This window comes from Arvicola amphibius, chromosome 10 (assembly GCF_903992535.2).
Source record: "Arvicola amphibius chromosome 10, mArvAmp1.2, whole genome shotgun sequence".
NCBI classification, from domain to species: Eukaryota; Metazoa; Chordata; class Mammalia; order Rodentia; family Cricetidae; genus Arvicola; species Arvicola amphibius.
Genome location: NC_052056.1, coordinates 6,790,943 through 6,817,825, shown reverse-complemented (window position 1 = coordinate 6,817,825; position 26,883 = coordinate 6,790,943). Strand labels below are relative to the sequence as shown.

Below are 26,883 nucleotides of genomic sequence, written 5' to 3'. Positions count from 1 at the left end.
TTAAGATTATGTAACTGTGTGCACACAGTGCCAAGAACAGCTCTTCCTCTCAGTCATGGGAGATGCGAATACTGTGGTTTAGCCTTTTTACTGTGGCCACAGTAAACTTGCCTCCAAAGGGGAGAAGGAGCTGGGAACATAGAGAATACCCAGGAAGGAGACACATGACTCAGTGCTATACAGGTGCACAGAAGGAAAGACAGAGCCAAGAGTGCCATGCGCTTTCACAGGAAATGCCAGTAAAACTGGGTTCCTGTTATCTCAGCGGCCAGATCTCAGTAGAAGTTTAGAGAGGAAGGGCAGGGGAGTGCAAGCCAGCACTGAGTTGGCTTTGCCCTGGGGCAAGGAGAAAATCACTTGCATTTGGGGTACTGTATCCTTGAGGCACAGGCCAGTCTGAGGAACACCCCTTTGCACAGTGCTTATGACTTCTGCAGGGAAAACAAATCCTCTTGGTTTCTGCAGAGAAGAGCTCAGGAGGGAGATTCCAGAAGGGGTGGGGCCGGGCGGGATGGCAGTGTTTCCTAAGATTTCCTGTCTAAAAGGCTCAGCGGTCACAAGCCCCTTATGGCCTCAGCTAAGACACACATTCCCTTTTCCATAACCTGACACCCTGCATTAAAAACAAAACAAAAAACAAAAAACATGATTAATGGGGGGAGGGGAAAGGAGAGAGAAAACCACTTCTCATTCCTAATCCACAGCCTCTGGGTTAGACTTTACCTCCTTTGCCATTTTCAACACATCATGTTGAAAAGATCCCGACAAACCCTGCTGTTCTCACTGGCCTATAAGTACATTTTTGTGTCTTGAAATAATAAAGGCATAGTTTGAATTCTTGCTAGGTATTTCACCACATGTTTTTATAACAGGCTGTCTGAGTTAGGGTTCCTATTGCTGTGACAAAACACCATGACCAGAATGCAAACTGGAGAGGAAAGGATTACCCAGCTTACACACCACATTGCTGTTCTTCACTGAAGGTGGTCAGGATAAGAACTCAAGCAGAGCAGGGACCTGGAGGCAGGAGCTGCTGCAGGGGCCCTGGAGGGGAGCTGCTGCTACTGGCTTGCTTCCCACGGCTTACTCAGCCTGCTTTCTTATAGAACCCAGGACTTCCAGCCCAGAGATGGCATCAACCACCATGGGTACCTCCCTACCACTAAATGAGAAAATAAATGCCTTCCAGCTGATCTCAGGGAGGCATTTGCTCAACTGAAGCACCTTCCTCTCTGATAACTCTAGATTCTGTCAAGTTGCCACACAAAACCAGCCAGAACACAGACCAACTTCAAGAGTTGCACACACAGAAAAGGAAGGTGTCTGGGCCCCTAGAGGAAGTGACAGGTGAAGTTTAAGGCCAACTCGCTGACAGCCCGTCAGAAGTCAGCCAGGGCTACCTGAGACCTTATTTCAAAACACAGTGAAGGGAGTGGGGAGGACCCAGGGGCTAAGTGCAGCTGATCCCGGGTGGGAGGACCCAGGTCTTTGACTCAGTCTCCATCTTCCCACCCGTTTTACTGCCCCTTCCTTGTGGCTGAGCTGGAGGACCGAGGGAAGCAGGTGCAAACTTCTCTACTAACAGGCTTGCCACTGAGAGGGCTCAGGTTGGGAGCCTCTGCTTGTCCCATTCCGGGTCACTTCCTCCTAAGCTTCACAGCCACACAGGGCCAAACCCACAGATTCTGAAGCAAAGAGTCAAGTTCCTCTAGCTTTTCTTCCTCCTTCTCTGTGATACGATGTCCTAACGGGTCCTCTCTACTATACCCCTAAGTAACTTTCTGCTAAAAAGGTTCAAAGGTTAGCATGCACTTTGGGGCCATTAAAGAGAACAGAATTCAAAATAAATGGACAGATCCTCCAATTTTGGGTAGTGGGAGTCAGGAAGCGGGGTAGGTGGGGCTTGGGTGTTCCCAGGCCCCCAGAAGGATGGTCCCGGAGGTCCCTGGCTAAGCCTGGAGGTCGGCTCGGCGGGGTGCGGCCGGGGCCCCCGCTGCAGGGTGGTAAGCTGGAAATGGGGGGTGCTGGGCTGGAGCGGGGGACCGTGGTTCCCGGGAACACCCGGGAAAGTCCCGCGGGCAGGGCGGAGGCGGGGCGCGGGCGGGGCTGGGCGGCTCTGCGGCCCGGCTGGGAAGAGGCGGGCGCTCGGCTCGCCATGGCCGCCGCGGTACCGGTCTGAGCGGCGTCCACCCCGCGGTCCCGGGCCGCCCGGGCCATGCGGCCTCCGCCGCTGTGGCTGCTGTGGCTGCTGCTCTGTGGCCTCGGCGCCACTGCGCCTCCGCTAGGTAAGCGCGGCCCTGGACCCCGGCCCCCGAGGACTCGGCGGGTGTCGCGTCCACGCGTGGGTGACACCGGGAGCTTGCACCGGGAGGGCGCAGGGTGGAGGGGTCTGCAGCGGGTCCGGATCTGCGGGCGTCCGCGGTTGGGCGGGGGGACCGACCCCGAGGAGTCTGCGGGAGGGAGCCGCCGTGAGTGTATCGGGGACCACGGGGAATTCCAGGCCTGGAGCTGAAGCCCGAGGTCTCCGTCTCTGTTGGCTGCTGGGTGCCGGGGAGAGCAGCTGAAGGGCAAGGACCAACATTGGCTTTGGGCGGCCTATAAAATCCTGGTACTCAGTTTCTCGGAGTCCCCTGCAGTGTATGAGGACAGGGGATCCCGCTGAGCCTGACTTTGAATTCCAACTCTGCCCTATCCCACCCACATAGCCCTTTACCTAAACTCAACCTCCTGCCTCGGTCACTGTCTCACTATATTTATGATCCAGGAATCAAAATCAATGAAAGAAGACCTCACTGACCAAAACCATTCTGTGTACTTGTATATGCTCTGCTGGGTTCTTTCCCATGCAGAGATCATATCAAAGCCCGGGTAGCTGGAGTCTACAGCGAGTGCACGGTGCATGTCTGTGGAAACAAACAAACAAAAAACCCCCACAGATCTCAGGATGAGAAAGGAGGGTCCTGAAGTTCCGGGCCAGTGTAGGCTACTCGCAGCCAGCCCTGCTTTTGTTGTTTTTGTTTGTTTGTTTGTTTGTTTGTTTTAAATAATTTAATTTTATTTTATGTGCATTGGTGTGGGGGTGTCAGATCCCCTGGGAGTGGAGTCATAGACAGTTGTGAGCTGCTATGTGGTGTTTGGAATTGAACTTGGGACCTCTGGAAGAGCAGCCAGAGCTCTTAACCTCTCCAGTGCCCTCCCCCACTTTTTAACATTCCCTATTTTGTTCTTTGATTTGCTTTTTTTAAAAAAAGTTTGGCCATTAGTTAAATAATCTCATGAATTAGGAAGCTCCTACCATTTGAAGGTAGCTCTGGGAGGGGTCAGACCTTCTCATTGCATCCCTGAGCCTTAAGTTCCCTGTCTTCCTAAAGGCAGAGATTCTCACAGAGGGATGCACCCTGGTGACATGGTTAACTTCTTCTTCTCATGGAGTCAGACAAATGGTTTAAACCCAGACTCTGATGTTCCCCAATTTTGCCTTGAGCAGTCTCTGGCCGCCCCTCCCTAGGTCTCCTTTGCAAGAGAGCCTGTGATTGTCCAAGTTGTGTGTGATGCACAAGTGCGGTGTGGGCTCGGGGCCACAGAGGGTGTCTGAACTGTTTGTAACTCCTGTGCTGTGAGCTCACAGGTTGGTAGACATATTTAAAAACTGTACAACTGACATCGTGGAACATTAGCATTTTCTAATGGTTAACTTTTATTATATTCCATAAAAGTTTTGGTCTGTAGCTTCTTTTTTTTTTTTTTTTTTTTTTTTTTTTTTTTTTTTTTTTTTTTTTTTTGGTTTTTCGAGACAGGGTTTCTCTGAAGCTTTTTTAGAGCCTGTCCTGGAACTAGCTCTTGTAGACCAGGCTGGCCTCGAACTCACAGAGATCCGCCTGCCTCTGCCTCCCGAGTGCTGGGATTAAAGGCGTGCGCCAGGTCTGAAGCTTCTTGACAACAAACTGGATCCTTAGGTCTTTTGAACATGGGAGCCCTTTGTGAAAATCTCTTAGGCTCTCATACAAGGATTTTAACAAGTAACAATTTGAAATTTGCATACTTTTTATGAAAAAGACTTACTGGGACAGATATTAAAAACAAAAACAAAACCCCATGCAGATCAGGGGTGGCTCACACCTTTACTCCCAGCACCCAGGAGGCAGAGGCAGGTGGGTGTCTGAGTTCAAAGCTAGCCTGGTCTACAGAGCGAGTTCCAGGATAGCCAGTGCTACACAGAGAAACACTGTCTGGAAACTTTTAGTCACAATACAAAGTGAAAATATTAACGGTGATCCTGAAGCACACATCAGGTAATGGGAAGGAAGAGTCCCATACTGTTCCATAGGTTATGGACGGCTTTCTTAAGTTGCTTTTAATGATATATGGGTGTTTTACCTGCATGTGTGTATGTGCACCACTGGAGTGGATGGTGCCTGTAGAGGCCAAAAGGGGGCGCCAGATCTCCCAGAACTGGAGTTATAAACAGTTGTGAGCTGCGGAGTAGGTGCTGGGGCCCTGATAGAGTAGCAACTGAAATGCTGAGCCATCTCTCCAGCCCCCAGAAATAAGGCTTTGAAAGGAAAGTTTATAATATCAAGCCCTTCCAGTGAGTTCAAGGGTAGCATAAAAATATTGGACCCAAAACAGTCCATGATTGCTCTCTGTTGCTTTGTTAATTGGCAGCCCTTTGATGTAGATCAGAAAAACAAAACAAAAGACAAAAAAAAAAATAACAGCATGAAACCCTTTAGTTACTTAATCACCTGCCCTGAAGAATCGAGGCTTCCACTAGTACTGTGTGTGTGCGCGTGTGTGGGGGGGGGTGGGGGGGGTGTCGGGCTTGTGAGAGTATAAGGACTTCATTGCCATCGTTTCCAAGCTTGGAGGAATATCTAGTGTCTACATTAACCACTGACAAGGACAGTAAGTCCCAGACAACCTAAAAGCCATTGGAAAGGAATGGGTTTTAGGGAGTCTCCTGTCCGGGTGTTATCTCTGAGGGGAAACTGTCTACATTGTAGCTAGATAAATGATAATACCTGCAAGCTGCTAAACTTTGTGTACATTTTCTCTTTGTTTTCAACTGTTCTTTTGAAGTAGGTAATCTTCAAATTATCTGGGAGGTTGGGGGAGGGGAACCAACCAGACGAAACAAACAAACAAAAAAAACTTGTTCTTGGGGGTTTACTAAAAAGGGTAACTTCCTGGTTTCTTTATTGTTACTTTTAAGGTGCTGGAGGTAAGATCATGGCTTAGTCATGATTCACATGAGGCTGACCAGGAGGCAGAGAGAGCAGGACTAGAGCCAGGGAGTGGGTGTAACTTTCAAAAGCTGGTCTCTGTTGGCCTACTCCCCCTAGTCAGCCCCTCATTACAGGTTACACAGCCCTGTGAGGGCACCACAGGGCTGGAGCCCCCATACTCAAAGCATGAGCCTGTGGGGCATCTCAACCCTACACACACTTTCTTAGTGGTTCTGACAAGGCCACAGGATACAGCGCAGGGATGAAGGGGCTAGAGCCACAGAATCCTGTTGTTCTGCACCTAAGCCTCCTTACAAACGATGAAGCTCCTCCCACAGAGTTGTCAGAGGCATGGAATCATCAGTGAAAGTGGGAGCTGAAGAGACGGCTCAGCCACCCTGTTAAGAGCACTTACTGTCCTGCAGAGGACCCGGGTTCGGTTCCCAGCACCCATGTCAGGTAGTTCACAGCCACCAGTTCCCTCCATGGGCACCTGCAAACACGTGGTACACATAGCCACAGACGGGCCCACTCACAAACACAGAAATAAAAATGATAAATAAACCTTTAAAAAAAATAAGTGAAAGGCAAGAGCAGACAGCAGTCTGTCATTATTTTAAGGAAGTGATTATTTTCAGGTTTAAGATGTCATTTTTTGGACAGTGACATAGCTGCTGCTTGCTGCCAAGTCTAGTGACTTAACTGTGACATCTAGGACCTACATGGTAGCAGGAGAGCCAGCTTCCACAGGTTGCACTTTCTCTCTCTCTCTCTCTCTCTCTCTCTCTCTCTCTCTCTCTCTCTCTCTCTCTCTCGGTCTCACAAGCGATTGGCTAATAATGAATAATTGAAAATGATGCCATTTTTAAGATTTTAAGAACAGGCTGGTTCCTGGTCTCTGGCTCCCCACGCCTGCCTCTGCAGGTAGTGAGCTGGTTCCTGAGACACACTTGCAGTGACCAGCAGTAAGTGGCCTCAGGCTGGTACAATATTCAATGGCTCTGCTCTGTCACAGGCCAGATTATTATACCTTCTTACCCAAGTTGCCAGTGTCCTGTGACTGTTAGGCTGCATGAGAAGTGGCAGGTCCTTAGACACAGGATTTTAGAACAGAGATGATTTTGGCATATCTGGTTATGTCTGGTACGATTTTGGAGTATCTGGTTATGTCCAGTATGATTTTGGCATATCTGGTTATGTCCTGTATGATTTTGGCATATCCGGTTATGCCCAGTATGATTCTGGCATATCTGGTTATGCCCAGTATAATCACCCCGGGAGACTGTTTCAGCAGAGTCTAGCCAGGGTAAGGGAACAAATTCTTCTACTTGCAGCTCCTAGGCCCATGACCTTTGCCCCTGAAACACCCGCTGCACTCTGACCTACAGAACTGTAAGATAATGTTTATTGTTTCACGCTGCCACCTTGGTGGTCATTTGCTGCAGCAACAATAGGTAACCAATGTGGTGCCCATGGGTGGGTGCAGGGGCTTCAAAGACAGGGAGCTCCTACCTGGAAAGCGCCCAGACCCTGGGAGGGGAGCAGAGCTCCACTCTGCCTTCCTTCTCCGTGTGCCCTTGGCACCCGTGGCACCCGTGGCACCGTGGCAAGAAGAGATAAGTTGGGTGGAGTCTGCTTGAGCGTGCCCTCTGCACCTTGGTCACAGGTCCTTCCAGCCTGCCTCCCTGCCCCACCCCTGTGATGGGCCTGGGATCCAAACACTTGAGACTTCACATATACTTAAGAAATAGGTTAGCCGGGCACACACAGTCCACACGCAGCCACCCAGTCCAGCTGCCAGTGGCAGCCGTTCTCACGGGCTTCCCCACTAGGATGGACTGAAATCCCCTCAACCTGGAGCCAGACTCTGTCAGATAGTTTGGTTATAGTGACATAAAAGTGACTAACACAGATCTTTGGAACCATCTGGAGAAGTCTCTCACCCGAAATCGTTAGCACCCTCACCCTGGCCTGTGAGATGAGACAAAACCATGGGCTCAGACACAAAGCAAGCAAGGGAGAGTCTGGGCCTGGCATGGCTTCCAAGCTGAAGGGCGCAACGTTCATTCCCACATCTTCTGTGTCTGCTGTTCCAGACCCCAGGAGAAAACACCCCCAAACCCAGCAACATCTCACCTTTTCAAAGTGCATGCTCTAGTGTTGAGGGGTCACTGAAGACTTGGGTGCCGCTGGTGGGACACACCTACACATCAAATGAACTCCCTCCTGCCTCAAGAGGGCTGGATTAAGAATGCACTGTGAAGTCGGGCATGGTGGCACTGGGAGGCAAAGGGAGGCAGAGTTGAGCCCAGCCTGAGACAATGACAAAGAAGTCCAGGCAATCTAGCCCTAAAGTCTATGCTTCTGACCTCCCTGGTGTGAGGGACTCAGGTGCGAATTGCACCTGGGGCAGGTTTGCAAGTCGACATGTTCCAGGTGGTCACTGTGCTGAGGCCATGACTGAGCAGACCAGGAGACTTGCTGGAGAGGGAAGGGCAGAACTCCGTCCCAAGGACAGTGTGCTAAGCGTTTCCCAGGGGCAAACCGGGCTGGAGTGGAGAGGATGAAGTTCAAGGATGGGCCCTCCAGGCTGTGAAGAGGGCTGTTTGGTAAAGTAGCTTATGATATGCGAATTAATCTCTGGCACTTCCTGGTGGAGTCCACAGTCCTCAGACTCATTTCTTCAGTGACTATAACAAGATAAGGATTTCCAAGATGGCCCTCGTGGAGACACAGCTGTGCTGGGTGACCTTTCGTAAGCCTAGTCTGAAAACTCCCTCTTGCCCGGAGATTATCTTTTTGTTGCTGGTTTTTGTTTTGTTTTCTTTTTTGAGTTTCTGGACATCAGACTCAGGGCTTTGGGCTTGCTAGGCAGATGCTGTACCGTGAGCTCCACCCCCAGCCCTAACAAGTGTATAAAGCAAGGACCGCCTGCTCCCAGCTGTGGGGTAGGCGTGGGCTTCTGTTGTAGATGTGAGAAAGAATACAGCTAGAGACATCTGGAGTAGTCCAGAGCAGGGAGAGAAAGCAGTAAACATGGCCAGCAGATTGGACCAGGCTATGAGATGTGTAAGGAAGGGGGAGAGGGAGAAGGGAAGACAACAGAGGAGCCCAGAAAGCGCATGGATGGAATGGCAGGTAATATGGGAATGAGGAGCTGGAGGAAGGGAAGCACACCAGCGGAGTGAGAAGAGCTGAGAGGAGTGAGCCTGGAGGCCAGCAGACACTTCCGTGTGCTAATAGGCACCACAGTTAGCCCTTTGTCCTGAGTTGCTTTTGAACCTGAGAGCACCTGTGTGGGCAGAGGGAGTTCACCATAACTTGGGTTCCTTGGTGTTCCTTTTCTTAGATGGGTGTTTAGATTGGGAAGATCCGGTCTCAGGCAGGGACCTGCAAATGTGTGAGATGGTGAGGGGGAGGTATGGCAGGCAGGGTAATGGGCCTGTTTCAAACATCTGACCAGAATGATGATAAACGATGCATGTGATAGGATGATAAATGATAGATGGCACCTGGGTTGTTTAAAGCTCTCGCAATTGGGGTAATAGGCACAGCAGCGACAAACTCCGGTGCAGGCAGGCAAAGCGCGTCCCTGAGATTCCTCGCTGGGCGCCTGGCCTCGGTGAGCTGAACCGGTCTGTCCTCTGCCACCAACTTCTTCTGGCTGGCTCTGGTGCAGGTTCTCCTGCGGCCCCGCGTGAATGGGCAGCAGTGTTTGAAAGAAGAGCCTGGCCGAGGGCAGCGGAGCTCGCAGAGGTGGAGGCGCTTGACACTCCGTAACTAGACAGGGGCTGCAGCTGGGTGGCGTGCGGTGCGGTGTGCCGCGGCGGGCGCGGGGGTGGGTGGGGTGGGGGTGGGGAGCCGAGTCTGGAAGTGCTTTCGGAAAACATGTGGTTTGAGTTTCCGGCTTTGAATTGTGGAGCGGTATGTTTTTCTTTCCACCTTCTGAATATTTCTCATTAATCTTTCTCGATCAGAGAAAGTGTTATGATCTCTTTGGAGAGAAGGTTCCTGCGTTCTCAGACTCTAGCCCCGCCTGCAGAGGGAGTATCTGTCTGACAGGATAGGCTGGAACTAGTTTGTCACCCCAGGAGGGGGAATCTGCTACCTCGAGGGAATGCCTTATTTTGTTATCTGGGTCTCTCAAAAGCTGGGAGGCGAGCTAGGAGCGCATCTCCTCATCCGTGACATGGAACCTATCCCAGATCTCGGTGAGAGTGTTGAGGGGTCTCGGAGGAGCAGGTGATGTCGCGTGCCTTTGGCGGTCGCCTGCCTGATGTGGAGCCTCTGCATCTCCACATACATGCAGGGTCATCTTGGTACCCTGCCTGCGCCTGTTAGATGCTCACCGACAGAATCTTTACCCAAGCTCTATGGGCGTTCCACTATTGGTCGGGGTTAGGGTTATTCCTGTAGGAAAATGGAGGCTTGGGCAGCCCAGAGTCAAGCACAGTCACAAATGGTAGATCTCAGATCCCAGTGGAGCCAGGCTGTGGTCCCCACCTGCTCTACCAGCTGGAGCCCACAGGTGAAGGGTGGCCTCAAACACTTCTCCCACTGTCCCTAGTGTCCTCACCATCAGACCCAGAGGGTGTGCCAGGAGAACAGGCGCCCCCGTTCCTGAACTGTGATGAGGGCTGTACTGAATAAATGCTTTGATGACATGCCCTGAAATGTTTTGTAATTGAGCGTTCTCTTATGCAATCTTCCTCTTCTCTCCCTGCCCATTCCCCCTCATCTCTTGTTCAACTCTTCTTCTCCCCTCTCCTTCCCTACCCGCCCTCATCCCCCTCCTAATTCCGTTTGCCCCATTTCCCCCCCATTCGCTATCTGCCCCATCCCCCCATTCCCTATCTGCCCCATTCCCCCCTCATTCCCTATCTGCCCCATCTTCCCTTATTCCCTATCTGCCCCCATCCCCCCCCCATTTCCGGTTCCTCTCAAGACTCTTTTTCCCAGCTTGCTGCTCCTCAGCACCTGAACCTTCACCTGTACAATGACGAGCAGATTCTGAGTTGGGCGCCATCACCCCCCACCAATGACACGAGACCAGTGGTTTACCAGGTGGAGTATAAATTGTAAGTTGATGTTCTATGGGTATCCTTGCTGGGACCTGGTGGGGAGTCAGACGGAGCAATGGAGTCAGCAGGACTATAGACAGACCTGTGGATGGCAGGTATTTCTCTCGTGCATTTAAAAGCTCCAAGGACCAAGCTCTAACCTCCCACCTACCCACCATAGGTCCGTTCAAGTGTGTCTGGCTGCCCAGCTGAGAACACTGGCTGCTGTGTACCCTCCCTTCCTGGTGAAAGTTAACCCCTTCACTCTCTTCACTGACTTCCGCCTAGGAAAAGGAAGGGGCGGCTTTCAGCTTTAAAAACCTCAAAGTCCAAATTGAGCCTACGAAGGAATTTACTCTGCAGACTACAATGAATTCTCGGTTTCTCACCTGGTTTTTCTGTTTTGAATGATGTATTGTTCTCGCCCTTTGTTCTGCCTCTCACCTCCTTTGCCTGTCTCTCCGTTGTTGGCTGGCACTTGCTGTGCTACCTAAGAGCTGTGCACTGGGAGAGTGTGCTCAGTTAAATGGTTTGGTTGAGATCACAGCGAAGTCACTGCACACGTATCACATGAACAAACCTGTCTGTTTGTATATTTTGAGACAAGCATTCATTTTGCTCATGTAGCCCTGGAACTATTAGATTCTCCTGCCTCAGCCTCCTGAGTAACCGAGATTCTAGGCCAATGCCACTGTGCTCAGTCTATTGAACTTCGTGGAAAATGTTTCCGTGGAGCTTCATAGTCTAGAGTAGCTTGTTTGACTCTTAGGTCATGTGTGTCTGTGTGTGTGCGTGTGTGTGTAGCTTCATAGTCTAGAGTAGCTTGTTTGACTCTAAGTCGTGTGTGTCTGTGTGTGTGCGTGTGTATGTGTGCGTGTGTGCGTAGCTTCATAGTCTAGAGTAGCTTGTTTGACTCTTAAGTTGTGTATGTCTGCGTGTGTGCATATGTGTGCATGTGTGTGTAGCTTCATAGTCTAGAGTAGCGTGTTTGACTCTAAGTCGTGTGTGTCTGTGTGTGTGCGCGTGTGTGCGTATGTGTGTGTGCATAGCTTCATAGTCTAGAGTAGCTTGTTTGACTCTTAAGTTGTGTGTGTATGTGTGCGTGTGCTTGTGCATGTGTGTGTAGCTTCATAGTCTAGAGTAGCTCATTTTACTCTTAAGTCGTGCGTGTATGTGTATGAGTGCGTGTGCATGTGTATGTGTGTGTAGCTTCATAGTCTAGAGTAGCTTGTTTGACTCTAAGTCGTGTATACATGCTTGTGCATGTGCATTGCCTGTGTGTGTGTGTGCGTGTGTGTGTGTGAGTGTGTGTGTGTGTGTTTGTGTGTGTGTAGGCATCTGGAGGCAGAGAGCATGTCCAAGTGCCTTCCTTAGTTCTGCTTCCCCCCCACCTTAGTGGTTTTTTGAGACAGGGTTCCTCTGTAGCTTTGGAGCCTGTCCTGGAACTGGCTCTTGTAGACCAGGCTAGCTTCAAACTCACAGAGATCCGCCTGCCTCTGCCCCCCTTATTGTTTGAGTCTCTCATTGAACCTGGAGCTCTCCTGTTCAGCTAGATGGGCTGGCCAGGGATCTGCCTGTGTCTGTGTCTGGCTCTCTTGCCTGCTACACTGGCGGCCTACAGGTTCCCTTGCGTGCTCAGGTCTAAACCCATGTCTGTGAGCTGTCATTTAATGGTAGCCATTTCCCCAGTCCCCAGTCTTCCTTTCTTTCTGATAAACATTTTGTAACCTTTCATCAGGGGTTGAGGTTGGTTTTATTAAAAAGAAAAGAAGCATTGGTCGCTTTTATGACAAAATCTATAGGAAACACAGTGGGGGATTGTAAAGTTTAAATAGTAGGTCACAGATAGCAGCCACCAGGCTGTATGGCCCTAGTGTTTAATCCTTAAAAAGCGAGCAAACATTAGTAGCCAACGTTATAGAATCTGGAGGGTTTTGCTGTATCAACAACAAAAGCATGTGGTCCTCCGCTGGTCTTGGAGGCCTGGTCACAGCTTGCTGCCTGGCTCACGGAGACCTGCCCTGCCACCGCCCACTCAGAACGTTTGTTTCTCTGAGTGCTCTAGCAGCGCATGCTCTCTGTAGGACACGCAGAAGCACAGCGAGCATCACAGCCTGCTGGTCTCCACGCATGGTGAACATGCATACCCACACCTAGCCTGGGATGTGGGGAGAGAGCTTCAGCTGTGTGGGCGGTACCAGAGAAAACATGGACAGCGAAGTATTCATCCGCCCTCTTCTCAGGAGGAAGCCTCCCCAGGCACTTCCAGTCTCCAACATGCCACTTCAGGCCCTCAAAGGCCTGAAAGCTGAGAGAGGGTCAGCAAGGGAGGAGTGTCCTGTGTGTGAGACAAGGAAGAGGGTGGTGTTAAAGACTTGAGGAACGCTGACTCGGGATGCCCTAAGTGGTAGAAGCAGTTCTGACAGACATTTGCTTGTTGAGCACGGGTACTTGTTCGAGTGCTTTTCTTATATCTCAGTCTTCCTCCTAAGTCCAGGAAGCAGATGCTATAGTTGAGCTTCCCCCCCCCCCAAAAAAAGAAAGAAAGATAATATATATACATGTGCATGCACACATACAAACACGTTTTTATTATTTAATTTTTTGTGTGCACTGGGAAGGCACGGATGCCACAGCCGATGTGTGGAAGTCAGGACAGCTCGCCAGAGTTGGTTCTCCTTCTCCACCATGTGGATCCTGGGGAGTGGACTCAAGCTAACAGACTACTTGGCAGCAAGCGCTTTCCCCCACCAAGCTGTCTCTGGCCTGATTCTTCTCTTTGAGATAAGAGACTGAGGAACTGTGTTAAGAGTTCCACTAGAATTTAGGTGGGTGGTGGCAGTGCACGCCTTTAATACAGCACTTGGATGGTTGAGGAAGGTAGATCTTTGTGAGTTTCAGGACAGCCACCGCCATACAGAGAAACCCTGTCTTGAAAAAAAAAGAAAAAAGAAAGAAAATAGATACTAGAATTTGTATCCTGGTGCTAAGCATTAAACTACAATGTAATGCACATTTTCATAAATACCGTTGCTTTAAAAAAAAAAATTTCTAGGGGCTGGCAAAATGGCTCAGCTGGTAAACACTTCTGCCAGGTTTGACCCCCCAGGACCCACTAAGCTACTTCAAGGTGTCTTCTGACCTCCACACACTCTGCCACATGTGTGTCCACACACATCAGACACCGGTAAATAAGTAAATACATGTGAAATTTTAAAATAATAATTAAAAACCAAGTTTTCTAGCCAGGCACAGTGACATGTAACTGCGGTGCTCGCACTTGGAGGCAGATGAACTGCACGCTTCAAGTCAGCCTGGGCTGCAGAGCAGCACTGTGCAGATGAACTGCACGCTTCAAGTCAGCCTGGGCTCCACAGCAGCACTGTGCAGATGAACTGCACGCTTCAAGTCAGCCTGGGCTCCACAGCAGCACTGTGCAGATGAACTGCACGCTTCAAGTCAGCCTGGGCTGCAGAGCAGCACTGTGCAGATGAACTGCACGCTTCAAGTCAGCCTGGGCTCCACAGCAGCACTGTGCTTCAAACAAAGTAAATCCATTAAATAAAGGGCAAATGCAGAAGCATGTCTTTCTAGGCTGTTAATGCTGGTAGGGCATATGTCTCACTTATATAAGGCCCAGGGCTTGAGGCTGCCCCCATTTTATTTCTGTTGGTGTGATAAAAATATCCTGACTAAAGGACCTTCGTGAAATCAGCGGTACTGTCTGTCAGAGCGGCAGAGGGGGTGGCGTGCACATGACATCCACAGTCCGGAGCAGAGGGATGGATGCTCGCTGCTGGCACTTGCCTCACATCTCCATCTTACACGTCCAGGACCAAACTCGGAGCGGTGCTGCCCACAGTGTGCTGGACGATCCTCGCAGTCACGTGCGCAGGCCAGCCTGATACAGACAGTGCCCTCGTTGAGACTTCCCAGGAAAGTCTAGACTGTGCAGGTTGTCGATTAAAATTAACCATCACAGATGCCCAGCAAGCTCACACACAAAATGCTAGGTAATTTCTGAAACAGAAGTCAAGATGGGTCAGAGCCCAGAAGCTGGAATGAGTCATCTGGCTAATAAAGCTCAGGCCGATTTGATGGGGTCTGGTGAGGACTGGTGTACTTGAGGGTGTGTTAGTCACTTAAATGAAACAAGTGTTACCTTCCCCAAGGAAAGGGGTTCCTTCCCTCAGAGCTCCTATTCCCCCATAAGGCTCTCTTCCAAGAAACATTTTTTGACATTTATTTATTTATTTGTTTGTTTGTTTATTATGTATACACTATTCTGTCTGTGTGTATGCCTGAAGGCCAGAAGAGGGCACCAGATCTCATTACAGATGGTTGTGAGCCACCATGTGGTTGCTGGGAATTGAACTCAGGACCTTTGGAAGAGCAGGCAATGCTCTTAACCGCTGAGCCATCTCTCCAGCCCCCAAGAAACATTTTTTAAAAGTTGTTCTGAGATGGGGACAAGGTTAGAAGACCGTGGGTGGCCGGGGGAGAGCAGGAGGAGTTCCTAATCCCCTGGTGAGTCAGGGAGTGTGAGAGATAGGGCCTGCTCCTCCAAATTCAGCTGCTGGTGGAATGGGATTGGCAGACTGGAGGCTGGAAAGTGCTTGTTCTGAGTGGGGGTTCTTGTTGTTCACGGTCCTTCTCTTCCTCAGCTCTGAGGCCCTGGGATTGGATCCTATGTGTACATGATGAGAAGCTCCCTTGGGGACCCTGGTCAGACAATTCAAAATGGCAGACGTATAGACAACAACATGCCTACCAGCTCACGGACGTATAGACAAAGTGTGTTCCCCCATATAAAGGGACCCTTTTTTTTCCTTTCTCCCTTTTTTCTTGCTTCTTCCTCCCCTTCCTCATCCTACTTTTGAAGACAGGGTCTCCCTATGTGTTGCAGACTGGTCTGAAACTCATGTAACCCAGGCTGACCTCAAGTTCATAATCCGTGTGTCATGGCCTCTAGAAAACTAGAATTCCTGCCAGTTGGTGGTGGCGCACGCCTTTAATCCCAGTACTCAAGTGGCAGAGGCAGGTGGATCTCTGTGAGTTCAATGTCAACAGAGCAAGTTCCAGGACAGGCCCAAAGCTACAGAGAAACCCTGTCTTGAAAAACAAAACAACAACAACAACAACAAAATACAGAAGAGGAAGGAAGGAAGGAAAGAAAAGAGAAACTAGAACTCCTGGTGTATGCCAACATACCAGGCTTCAGTGGGGGTTGGGGTTGGGGGAGAAATAAAGAACTGATACATGGACCAGAGAAATAGCTTAGGGAAAGGGCACTTCCTGCCAAGCCTGAGAACCTGGGTTTGAGTCCCCGGGACCTACAGAGTGAAACTGAGACCTGTTCCACACATGTCCTCTGACTTCCATGTGTGCTGTGGTCCACACACACACAGAAAGAGATGTAAAATGTACAGAACTTATACATGGGGCCAGAGAGATGGCTCGGTGGTTAAGAGTGTGTACTTTCATTTCCTAACACCCAAATGGCAGCTCACAACTGACCGTAACTCCAGTTCCAGGGGATCCAATACCTTTTTCTGTCCCTCCTCGGGCACCTGGATGCAGATGGAATACATGAATACTCAAAAGCACATACACATTCACATAAAAATAAAACAGAAATTAAAAAAAAAAAAACCAAAGCTTAAAAAAAAGATACATTCTATAGCGTGAATAGGCCTGTCATGGGTAGCCATATGATATGGTTTCATTCAGAATGAGGGAACCTTTGGAAACAGAAAGTACATCAGTTGTTGCCTGTGACTGGGGCACCAGGTTGAGGAAAAATGAAGAATTCTTATCAATGGATACCAGGTGGGGTGGTTTTTTTTTTTTTTTTTTTTTTGGTGTGGGGGATAGCAACATATTTTTAAAAATGGCCATAGTGGTAGCTGACTACCCTAAAACCATTGTGTTGACTACATCTAAGTAGGGATGGCATAGGAACTAATCCTTAATCCTTAGTAAACAGTATACTTGACCTATGCCAAAAGGAGAAACAATTGCGCCTATTTTGTGGAAAACAATGTTTCTGAAGAACGGTGAATTGAAATCTTGTTTTCTTTCCCAGCATTAAAGGTTCTTGGAATAAGGTCAAGGATGTGAATTGTACGGACATCACAGAGACGAAGTGTGACTTCACAAGAGGTGGCGGCTTGAACAGTTTCACAGGTTTACGCCAAGTTTCCTTGCGAGTTCGAGCCAAGCAAGGAAGCCTCACTTCTGAGTGGGTCACCTTGAGCAAGTTCGAGCACTATTGCAATGGTGAGAGGACATGGGGAGACACCTTAAGGGGCTAGAGTGATGTTCATGCAGAGAACCAGAGTTCAGTTTCTAGAGAGATGCGCCTGCAGAGGCCGGAGCTCAGTTTCTAGAGATGCAGAGGACCGGAGCTCAGTTTCTAGAGAGATGCGCCTGCAGAGGCCGGAGCTCAGTTTCTAGAGATGCAGAGGACCGGAGCTCAGTTTCTAGAGATGCAGAGGACCGGAGCTCAATTTCTAGAGAGATGCTCCTGCAGAGGACCGGAGCTCAGTTTCTAGAGATGCAGAGGACCGGAGCTCAATTTCTAGAGAGATGCTCCTGCAGAGGACCGGAGCTCAGTTTCTAGAGATGCAGAGGACCGGAGCTCAATTTCTAGAGAGATGCTCCTGCAGAGGCCGGAGCTCAGTTTCTAGAGATGCAGAGGACCGGAGCTCAGTTTCTAGAGATGCAGAGGACCGGAGCTCAATTTCTAGAGAGATGCTCCTGCAGAGGACCGGAGCTCAGTTTCTAGAGATGCAGAGGACCGGAGCTCAATTTCTAGAGAGATGCTCCTGCAGAGAACCGGAGTTCAGTTTTTAGAGATGCAGAGGACCGGAGCTCAATTTCTAGAGAGATGCTCCTGCAGAGGACCTGATTTCAGTTTCTAGAGATGCAGAGGTCGGAGTTCAGTTTCTAGAGATGCAGAGGACCGGAGCTCAGTTTCTAGAGAGATGCTCCTACAGAGGACCGGAGTTCGGTTTCTAGAGAGATGCTCCTGCAGAAGACCGGAGCTAAGTTTATAGCACCCACATTGGAGAGCTCACAACTGCCTTAAACTCCAGCTCCAGGGCATCCAGCACCCTTTTCTGTCCTCCTTGGGCACCCATGCACCTACACAGAAATAAAAAACAGGGGAAAGCCGGGCAATGGTGGCGCATGCCTTTAACCCCAGCACTCGGGAGGCAGAGGCAGGCGGAGCTCTGTGAGTTCGAGACCAGCCTGGTCTACAAGAGCTAGTTCCAGGACAGGCTCTAAAGCCACAGAGAAACCCTGTCTCGAAAAACAAAAAACAAAAAAAAAAAACCAAACAAACAAACAAAAAAAAAAACCAGGGGAAAAAATTAAATAATTATATCTTTAAAAGAAATGCTCTGTGGTGCCCAGGTTTTCTTTTCATGCCTCTTCAGTGAGCAATGATGAATCTGCCCTAGGCCTTGGTTCTGGCCCTCATCCTAAGTAAGCGGAAGGCAAATAGGGTCATGAGAGACTGCCGGCCCTGGAGGCTGATGCTAAAGGGAGGTGATTTGCCGCACCAGGCTTTTGGCTACTGTAAATACTGTTTCCCTCGGAGGCAGCTGCACCCCTTTTTTGTTCTCTTTGTTGTGGGTCTGGAGAGCAGGGGCCTGATGCCTGCTGGACAGGTGCTGAACGACAGTCCCCACCCACCCTTCTGAGAGGGCACCCGCCTGTGTGTGTGTCGGTTCTCGTCACCCTTCCTGATCCAGCACACTGACTTTACGAGAGAAAGATTTTCACTCAGACCTGAACAGGGCCTCTCACGTAAGGTGTCTGTGAATGTTGAACTGCAGAATGAACCAGTGCATCTCGGGTACTCAGGGTCTGTGGCTGGTTCACACACAAAGAGGCTCAATTGTATCCTAACAAGTAAATCCCAGCAACTGGGGAACTGGCTCAGTGGCTAAAGCTCTTGCCACAGAAGCATGAGGACGGAGTTCAGATCACGAGACACCTATACAGTCGCTGAGGGCATGGGTCCACCTCTGCTTGTAATTCCAGCCTCTGAAGGTGGAGGTGGGATCCCCAGGTGGGGTCCTCAGAGGAAGCTAACAGTGAAGAAGGGGTGATCAAGCATGAGTCCTGCTATCAACTTCCTGCTGCCACAGGCACAGACAAACTGGCATATGTGCATACTTACACACTTGAGTGTGCACACACGTGCACACACGCATGCACACACACAAAATCCAGGTATAAGGCAATTAGCTATGTGACCACTGTCTAGATAGTTGATGCTGTATTAAACGGAGTTATTTATTTGGGCTAGCTTTTTATTGTTGTTTTGTTCTTTTGGTTTTCAAGACAGGGTTTCTCTGTGTAACCGCCCTGGCCATTTTGGAACTCACACTGTAGACAAGGCTGGTCTGACCAGGCTGGCCTTGAACTCAGAGATCCACCTGCTTCTGCTTTCTGAGTGCTAGGACTAAAGGCGTGTGTCACCACCATCCAGCTGGGCTAGGTTTTTTTAAAGATCCTGGGTAGCATGGCATATTTTATTGCTACTACCATTACAACACAAAAATATAATAAAAAATTTTAAGTGAAAATAAGTAAATAAATTCAACTAACTAAATAAAAATTCCCCCAAAAAAATCCAGAACCATTAAACTGTCAGTTTATTAAAAAGTGACCTGGGATAAGGGTGGCTCATGCCTTTAATCCCAGCACTTGGGAGGCAGAGGCAGGCGGATCTCTGAGTTCTGGGCCAGCCTGGTCTATATAATGAGTTCCAGGACAGCCAGGGCTGCACAAAGAAACCCTCTCTCAAAAGCCAACAGTAAAAGAGAACCCAGTGATATAGCAATGTTATACTACACCCACACTCAGTCTTTTCTGCTTACTCATGTACACACGAACACTGTAGACTAGGATCTTCATGCGATAATCCTTTTTACTTACACACGCACACGAACACTATAGACTAATATCTTCATGTGAGGGAGAATGTGCATGCTTTTTCTTTCTGCATTTGGGTCCTTCACTTAGTGTTGTGCTTTCCAGATCCACCCGTTTCTCTGCAGACTTCAAGTCTTACACAGCTTTTCCCACTCTGACTTGCCTTTCTGTCCTATTTGTCTGGGATTCTGATGCCAGCCATGATTCTGGAAGCTTTGCTTACTCTCAGATGACTTCCTACTGAGAGTCAGCACCTCAGCTACCGTCGTCCTGAAGGACTGTGCAAGGCCTCAGCCCTGAGATGTGCCATGTGCAGATTCTTGTAGCTTGGCCTCTCCCTCCCTAGTGGGAGCCAGGAAACGGCTTCCGTGTAGTACTAATAGAAGCAGCTCAGAGGGCATCAGCGGGGAGTAAATCCTGCACCTGCCAGAGGCTGGTTTGGGGCTACATGTGGGATCCCAGGGGTGTTCCTTTCACTTGGATGTTGGCTTCTCAGTAAACAGCACATTCAGAGCAGGCACTCAAATGAGTGCAAGCCGTTGCTTATCTAAGTATAAACGTGTGTGTACACACATACGGAAGTATATCATGCAGACTGTAGATACACAGTATGCACATGCACGATCTGTGTGGGTATGTATATCGAGTGTATGTCATTCATGTGAGTTTTTTGTTTGTAAATTCTATTTCAGTTACTGTTGGGCCTCCAAGAAACATCTCGGTGACCCCAGGAAAAGGCTCCCTCATCATCCAGTTCTCCCCTCCCTTTGATGTGACGACAGACGCAAGTTTTAAGTATCATGTCCATTACTGGGAAAAAACAGGAACCCAACAGGCAAGAACTTTTCTCCTTTGTTTAGGGTTTCTTTTCTGTGGAGTTTCTGACTCAGAAGAAAGACCAGGATCCCCTGTGTCTCCTGGAGCTTGACCCTGAGCCCGTTTTAATCCTCCTTGCTGTATACTGAGTCCTTCTCTGTGAGAGTCTGACCCATCTTTGGTGTCATGCGTTCCTGCTGTCTGGTTCCATTTTAGGCTTTGCTGGTTCCTTGCCTATAATGGGTTTGCTGTGTCTGGACTCTGGAGAGGTACAGTGACCCTGTTTCCCTCCAAACCAGTTAGATAGTTAGGACTTGCAGACGGCCAGAGATGTGTGATGTCATTTCAGCTACGGTCAGGCCACAGAAACCATGGGAGCAATGCCAGGACAAGGCCTCCTTGACATGAGGCTCCCTTCCCCCCTTGATGGGACCACTTTTTACACAGACTACATGATCTGCAATGTCATGCAAGTGGTTTGAATGGTTTGCAAAAAGGCCCCATGCATGACTAGGTGGGAATCACCTGGAAGGAGAAAGAATATCCAAGGATCACGGATGAGAGGGCACACATGGGACATGGTAGATGTTTTGATCAGTGTAAGCCGTGAGACAGATGTGGTCAAAAAGAAGGCTGACAGGGACATCAGATCCAAGGGACCTTGTCAGCCTGAGACCATTGGGTCCAGCTATCTTCTGAGGACATAAATACCCATGGTCACTTTGGCCAGGGATCAGCAAGTTTTACCTCAAACCAGAGGCTGTTTTGGAATTAAAGGAAAAGCATCGTAGGATGTTTTTTCTCTGTTACGACACAGATGTTTATTTTATTGTTGAGGGTGTGTATGCACATGTGTGTGTGCACAGGTATACCTATCCACGCTTATGTGTGCGGAGGACAGAGGTCAATGTCAAGTGACCTCTTCTGTCGTTCTCTACCTTATTTTGTTTTTGAGACAGGGTCTCTCTTTGCACCTGGAGTTCACCATTCAGTGACTGGATGGCCACTGGGCTCCAAGGATCCGCCTGTCTCTGCTCCCCCGGTTCTGGGGATTCGGCCGAATGTCAGCCTGCATGATTTTTACATGGGTGGTGATGATCTGAACTCAGCTGCTTGTTACTGATTGCACAGTGAACATTGTGCCCACCAAAGCATCGCCCCAGCCTAATGTATTAATTTTCTAGGAGAAGTGTGTGTGTGTGTGTGTGTGTGTGTGTCTGCAGAGGCAGCCGTGGGTGCTGGGAACTGAACTGTTATATTTTTGGTTGTGAGCCTAGCCTTTAATGGCTGAGCCATCTCTCTAGCCCAGAGAATTCTTACTCTAGAAATTAGGATTTGTTAAGTTCTGGTTGCTGCACAAGGCTGATGAGAGCTTCCGGCCCTGCGGTCTTGTTACCGGTCGACCGTGCTCCCTGTGGATTTGAGGGGGTACTAGAAAAGCTAGAAGCCACTGGCCCTGGCTGGCTGGCTCACCTGTGTGGCTGTGATGCTGTCTACCCAGGTGAGCGGCCCTTTCACGAAGAACTCCATTGTGTTGAATGATTTGAAGCCGTTTGGAGTTTACTGTTTACAAATTGAGACGCAGCTCATTGTGAATGATGGAAATACCTGTCCACCTAGGTCTTCATTCAGCAAGGTATCTTGCCATGAAACAACAGGGAACGGTAAGGCATACCTTCATTTATCTGTCATGTGTTGTGAAAATGCTTCTCCTGAAACGGTGAAGATGGGCAGGCTGCAGGGCGGCAGGCGGGCAGGCTGTGCGGGGCGGCTGCAGGTGGGCAGGCTGCAGGGCGGCAGGCGGGCAGGCTGTGCGGGGCAGCTGCTGGTGGGAAGGCTGTGCGGGACTGCAGGCGGGCAGGCTGCAGGGTGGCAGGTGGGCAGGCTGTGGGGGCGGCTGCAGGTGGGCAGGCTGTAGGGCTGCAGGTGGGCAGACTGTGCGGGGCTGCAAGCGGGAAGGCTGTGCGGGGCTGCAGGTGGGCAGGCTGCAGGTGGGCAGGCTGTGCGGGGCTGCAAGTGGGCAGGCTGCAGGGTGCAGGTGGGCAGGCTGTGCGGGGCAGCTGCAGGTGGGCAGGCTGCAGGGTGGCAGGCGGGCAGGCTGTGCGGGGCTGCAGGCGGGCAGGCTGTGCGGGGCTGCAGGCAGGCAGGCTGCAGGGTGGCAGGCGGGCAGGCTGTGCGGGGCTGCAGGCGGGCAGGCTGTGCGGGGCAGCTGCAGGCGGGCAGGCTGTGCGGGGCTGCAGGCGGGTAGGCTGTGCGGGGCTGCAGGCAGGCAGGCTGTGCGGGGCAGCAGGTGGGCAAACTGTGCAGGGCGGCAGGCGGTAGGAGCAAAGAGACCCAGAAGTGCTTACCTGGAAGTCTGATCATGTGACTAGGCTGAGTAGCCTCCACAACACACAGGACCCAGAAGTATGTCTGATTTGAGGTTTTCTTGTTTCAGATTTTGGGATATTTGCATATATATAATGAAGAGTCTTAGGAATGAGTCCCAAGTCTGAACAGAAAATTCCCTTATGTTTCATAGATACCTTAGATAGCCTGAAGGAGGTTTTATATGATATTTTAGTACACTAGTGTTTTTTATTTTTATTGGGAATTTTTATTGCATGTGTGTGTGTCCAGCTGAGAGAGGTCAGAGAGCAGCTCTCTCCTGTCACCACATGGGTTTCCAGGATTGCACTGAGCTCTGTCATGGGTAGGCACCAGTGCCTTTACTTACTGAGCCATCCCACTGCCCCACGTGCAGTCATGCGTGAACTGTGAGCCATCATATGAATCTGGGTGAGGAGCTTTCCACGTGTGATATCATGACAGAGCAGGTTTCTATTTTGAAATAGAATTTTTCAGACTTTACATTTTCAGATTGAAATTATTAATTTAAGTGCATAGGGCAAGGGCAGGAGAGGGTTCCTGTCGGTTTTACTGGGACACGAATATGGCAAGCAGTGGCAGGTGGCCCATGGACTACAGTTCGCCCTGCTCACGTTTATGCCATTTTTTTTTTTTTTTTAGCCTACACCAGGCTGCAAGTCACCCTGATCCCTGTGGGGATATTTCTGTCGTTGCTGGGGCTCACAGGGGCCTGCTTCTTCCTGTTCCTCAAATACCAGAGCCAGGTGAAATACTTGTTTCAAGCTCCCCCAAACATCCCGGAACAAATAAAGGAGGTGAGTGTGCAGATTGGAAGCAGGTGACCCAGCAGGGCTCGGGCGCCCAAGCGCAGAGACTCAATTTGCAGTTGGTGGAGCTGAAAGCTGGGCAGGGTGGCACACACCTGAGATCCCAGCACCCACGTGGTAGGAGGCACTGACTCCCGAAAGTTGTCCTCTGCTCTCCATAGGTGGGCACTGGCCCACACACGTAAATCCACACAATAAAGATGTGATACAATGAATGTCGGGTAACATCCAAGTCCGTATGAACACGTGGCACCGTGGAGATGGGCTTAAAGGCTCCTTGCTCGACAGTGTCAGAGAGTAGGGTCCTAATGGCCCCTGGGGTTTTACTGGGCTCGTCCTGCCTCTCAGGTACAACCCTCAGAGGAGCTGAGTCTGGGTTCACCCCAGCTGTTTCTCTGGGGCAGGAATCTATGGTTTCGATGCACTCTTTTGGGAAAGAATGAAAAACTGCCAAAGGTCACTGATGTTCCCTGAGAACAGAGAACGGTTTTGCTTCTGTTTCTGGGGTGTCACGAGTGGGTGTGACCCCGTTCCTCTTTCTGTTGGTCCTTAGCATTTGGTGTCTCTTTCAGCACTTCTAAAGGCTGCAGGCAGAGCCTGAGAAACAGGGCGAGTCTATAGCCAAGGACCAAAGGAAAAGTTGAGGGCTGTGAGACCTCTCTTGCTGTAGTACCCCCACCCCACCCCAGCATACCCCAGGGCTGTGTGCAAGTGGAAAGAGGGGCTCGCAGGGCGCTTAGAGACGTTCCCTGCTCCGCCCTGTCACAGCTGAAGGTTACTTTTCTGTTTTAGCCGGTGGGTGAGAGATGCATGCTGGGTATAAAAGTCGGAGGACAGTCTTCAGGAGCCGGTTCTCTCCTTTCATCACGGGGGTCCTGGGGATCAAACGCAGGTGGCCAGGCTTGGCAGCAAGCACCCTTACCTAAGGGGTCATCTCCCCATCAAATGTTACATTTCTGAAATGTTTTAAAGTCTATCATCCACAAAGTGTACACTGAGGACAGCCAGAAGTCCTACTTTTTCTGATTTCCACCCTTCACGGTTATCATCAGATGAATATGGTTGGCCCTTAATTTTCATGTGGTTTGATTTGATTTTGGTTTTTTACAATTCTGGGGATGGAACCCAGGCCCCTGTACTTGCCACACGGAGCTACACCCCAGTCCTGCCTCTGGAGCCCCGTTACAGTTATTACTGAGATGAGGGGTAAAGACAGGTGCATGCTGGGAATCAGGGCGGGCTGGGAGTGTGCCAGTGGCAGACTGTGTGCTTACCATGTACCAGGCCCTGGGCTTGACCCCAGGCATCACCATAGTAACAACAGTATTGTCGGTGGCGGTATGCATTGGTTGATGACATACTGTTACACAGGAATATCATGTAGCCGACTCCACCAACTGCAAGTAGAGACGCGGAGGCCTGGCTGATGAAACTGTAACAGTTTTGTTTGGTAACCTTTCCTAGTATTTAAAGGACCCAGACCAACCCATCTTAGAAGTCTTGGACAAGGACAGTTCCCCAAAGGATGATGCCTGGGACTCTGTGTCGATCATTTCCTCTCTGGAAAAGGAGCAAGATCGTGTGCTCCAAACACTATGAGCCAGGGCACCAGTCCCTGCTTGCCCAGGAGGACGATGTGAGATGCTGCTGCCATTCTGCCCCGACTCTGCAGAGACCACAGCGCCCCCACAGACTTCCGCCTCAGGAAGGCCTTTCAGGGGGAAGATGGTGGACTGTTGATTCTTTGAGTTTTCTGGATCATATGAGTTTTTAGATAGCATCTAAAAGGATTCCACAGAAAAATATCTCAGGGGATAAGACGTTTCACTTAAACACTAAAAGGCATAGTCTTTTCCTGGCAGTAGGGCTGCCAAATTCTGATGCTCTCTCTGCTGTTCGCTGCCCTGGATGCCAAGAGACTGGGCATGAGTTGTCCCAGCCATTTGTGCCTGTCACAAAGAGGGGCCCTTAGTGTCCCCTTCAAGTCCAGTGTAATGGTCTAAATGTGATTATCGCTAGGCCCAGTGTTTGCCCAGCATGGATATGGCCTACCCTGCACCTCACACATGTAGAGATGATCAATTCTGTAAATAAAGTCGTGATAATTTAAGTTAGGATTTTTAAAGCTAGAAATAAAGGACTGTATATTGAACTTTGTAAAAAGTCTATGTGAGTTTTTCTTCTTCATCCTTCCCCCACTTTACCTTTGTTGCTTTGGCTATTTTTGTACAAAGTTTTGACTTTTGAGAAGTTTTAGCAAGGCATGGTGGCACATGTCTTTCATCCCAGCGCCTAGGAGGCAGAGTCAGGCAAATCTCTGTTGAGTTTGAGGCCAGCGTGATCTACATAATAAATTATGCAGAGACCCTGTGTCAGAACAAAACCCAATTGAATCTAAAACTTGAGTTTTCTTAAGTTACATCCAGCAGAGCTGATGAGCCCTCGGGAGACTCCAGCAAGGAAGAAGTCACCTCCTAATTCTTCAGAGTCTGAGGGTATTTCCAGAGGGGCCACCAGCATGCTGGTCACATGAGTCACACTGTATGAACCCAGGAAAGGGAGATGGCCACCAACCACGCCTCCCACGAGCACACAAGCTGACGGCCACTCTTGCTCAGCTTCCACAAACCACACCACCACGAGCACACATGAGCTGACTGCCAGTCTCGCTCAGCTTCCACCAACCACGCCACCCACAAGCACACATGAGCTGACTGCCAGTCTCGCTCAGCTTCCACCAACCACGCCACCCACGAGCACACACGAGATGACTGCCAGTCTCACTCGGCTTCCCAAAGGCATATTTGAAACCCTTCTGTATGATTTAATGTTTAGGGAAGGATGTGCAGCTCTCCCCTCTGCCACCCACGGTGGCACAGCACCCATGCAGTTGCTCTGAGAAGCTCTGCCAATAGCCTTTGCCGGAAGTGAGAGACACTCAGCCTTAGGCTGGCGGCACCTTGTACACATGTTGACAGGGCCTCCTCCTCCTCCTGTTGGGCTGCATCTCTGACTAGGCTTGTGAACTAGCCACCTTGGTGGTGGGGTGGGGGCGCTAATGGTTAGGAGAACAGGGCAGGAAATATGGCTCAGTAGTAGAGTGCTTGCCTTGCATGCTCAGGGCCCTGAGTTCCAGTCCCAGCACTGCAAAGAAGAAAAGGATAAAGGAGGCACCCCCATCACACGCCCTCCCTCCGGTTTTCAGTTTCAGTTCCCAATGTGGTCACATTGAAAACCAAGAACAGCCACTATAAACTGGTTTTAGGGTGGAATTAGTCTATTGTCCTGAGCCCCCAGGGTAGCACAATTGGCTAAAGGTGGCAGTGAAGTCAAAGGGAACACAGAGCCCAAGGGCTCTGCAGTTGAGGGCTTGCTGCTCTTCCAGAGGACCTGGGTTTGGTTCCCAGCACCCACACTGGGTGACTTAAGCACCCATAGTTCCAGTTCCATCTGACACCCTCCTTTAACCTCTGAGGGTACCTGCACACATATGGGGACAAACAGTAGGCACAGATAAAAAAGAATGTCCACGGTGTCCATGGAGCGCTACGGGAAGCTGGGGAGGTGCACTCACCCCTTCCGGGCTCGGCTCACTCCTTCCGGGCTACTTTTGCACTGCCAGGCAGACCCGAGAAGTTGCAACAGAATGCATGGCTC

The 26,883-nt window shown here is 50.1% G+C and overlaps 1 protein-coding gene across 1 annotated transcript; it reads left to right on the top strand.

Moving 5' to 3' along the window:
- Positions 1–2,136: 2,136 nt before the first annotated feature.
- Positions 2,137–25,389, top strand: Ifngr2 (interferon gamma receptor 2). The gene is made up of 7 exons (XM_038346246.1): positions 2,137–2,285; positions 10,171–10,303; positions 16,371–16,564; positions 19,927–20,069; positions 21,552–21,714; positions 23,060–23,214; positions 24,691–25,389. The coding sequence occupies exons 1-7, from the start codon at positions 2,216–2,218 to the stop codon at positions 24,823–24,825; spliced, it is 993 nt and encodes a 330-aa protein (XP_038202174.1). The 5' UTR covers positions 2,137–2,215; the 3' UTR covers positions 24,826–25,389.
- Positions 25,390–26,883: the final 1,494 nt, after the last annotated feature.

What these genes read in the sequence shown, in the direction of transcription:
- Ifngr2 (XM_038346246.1), top strand. Translation starts at nt 2,216, where the DNA reads ATGCGGCCTCCGCCGCTGTGGCTGCTGTGGCTGCTGCTCTGTGGCCTC. An exon ending in TACCAGGTGGAGTATAAATT is followed by an intron (nt 10,304 to 16,370) that starts GTAAGTTGATGT and finishes TTTCTTTCCCAG; the next exon opens with CATTAAAGGTTCTTGGAATA. An exon ending in AAAAAACAGGAACCCAACAG is followed by an intron (nt 20,070 to 21,551) that starts GCAAGAACTTTT and finishes CTGTCTACCCAG; the next exon opens with GTGAGCGGCCCTTTCACGAA.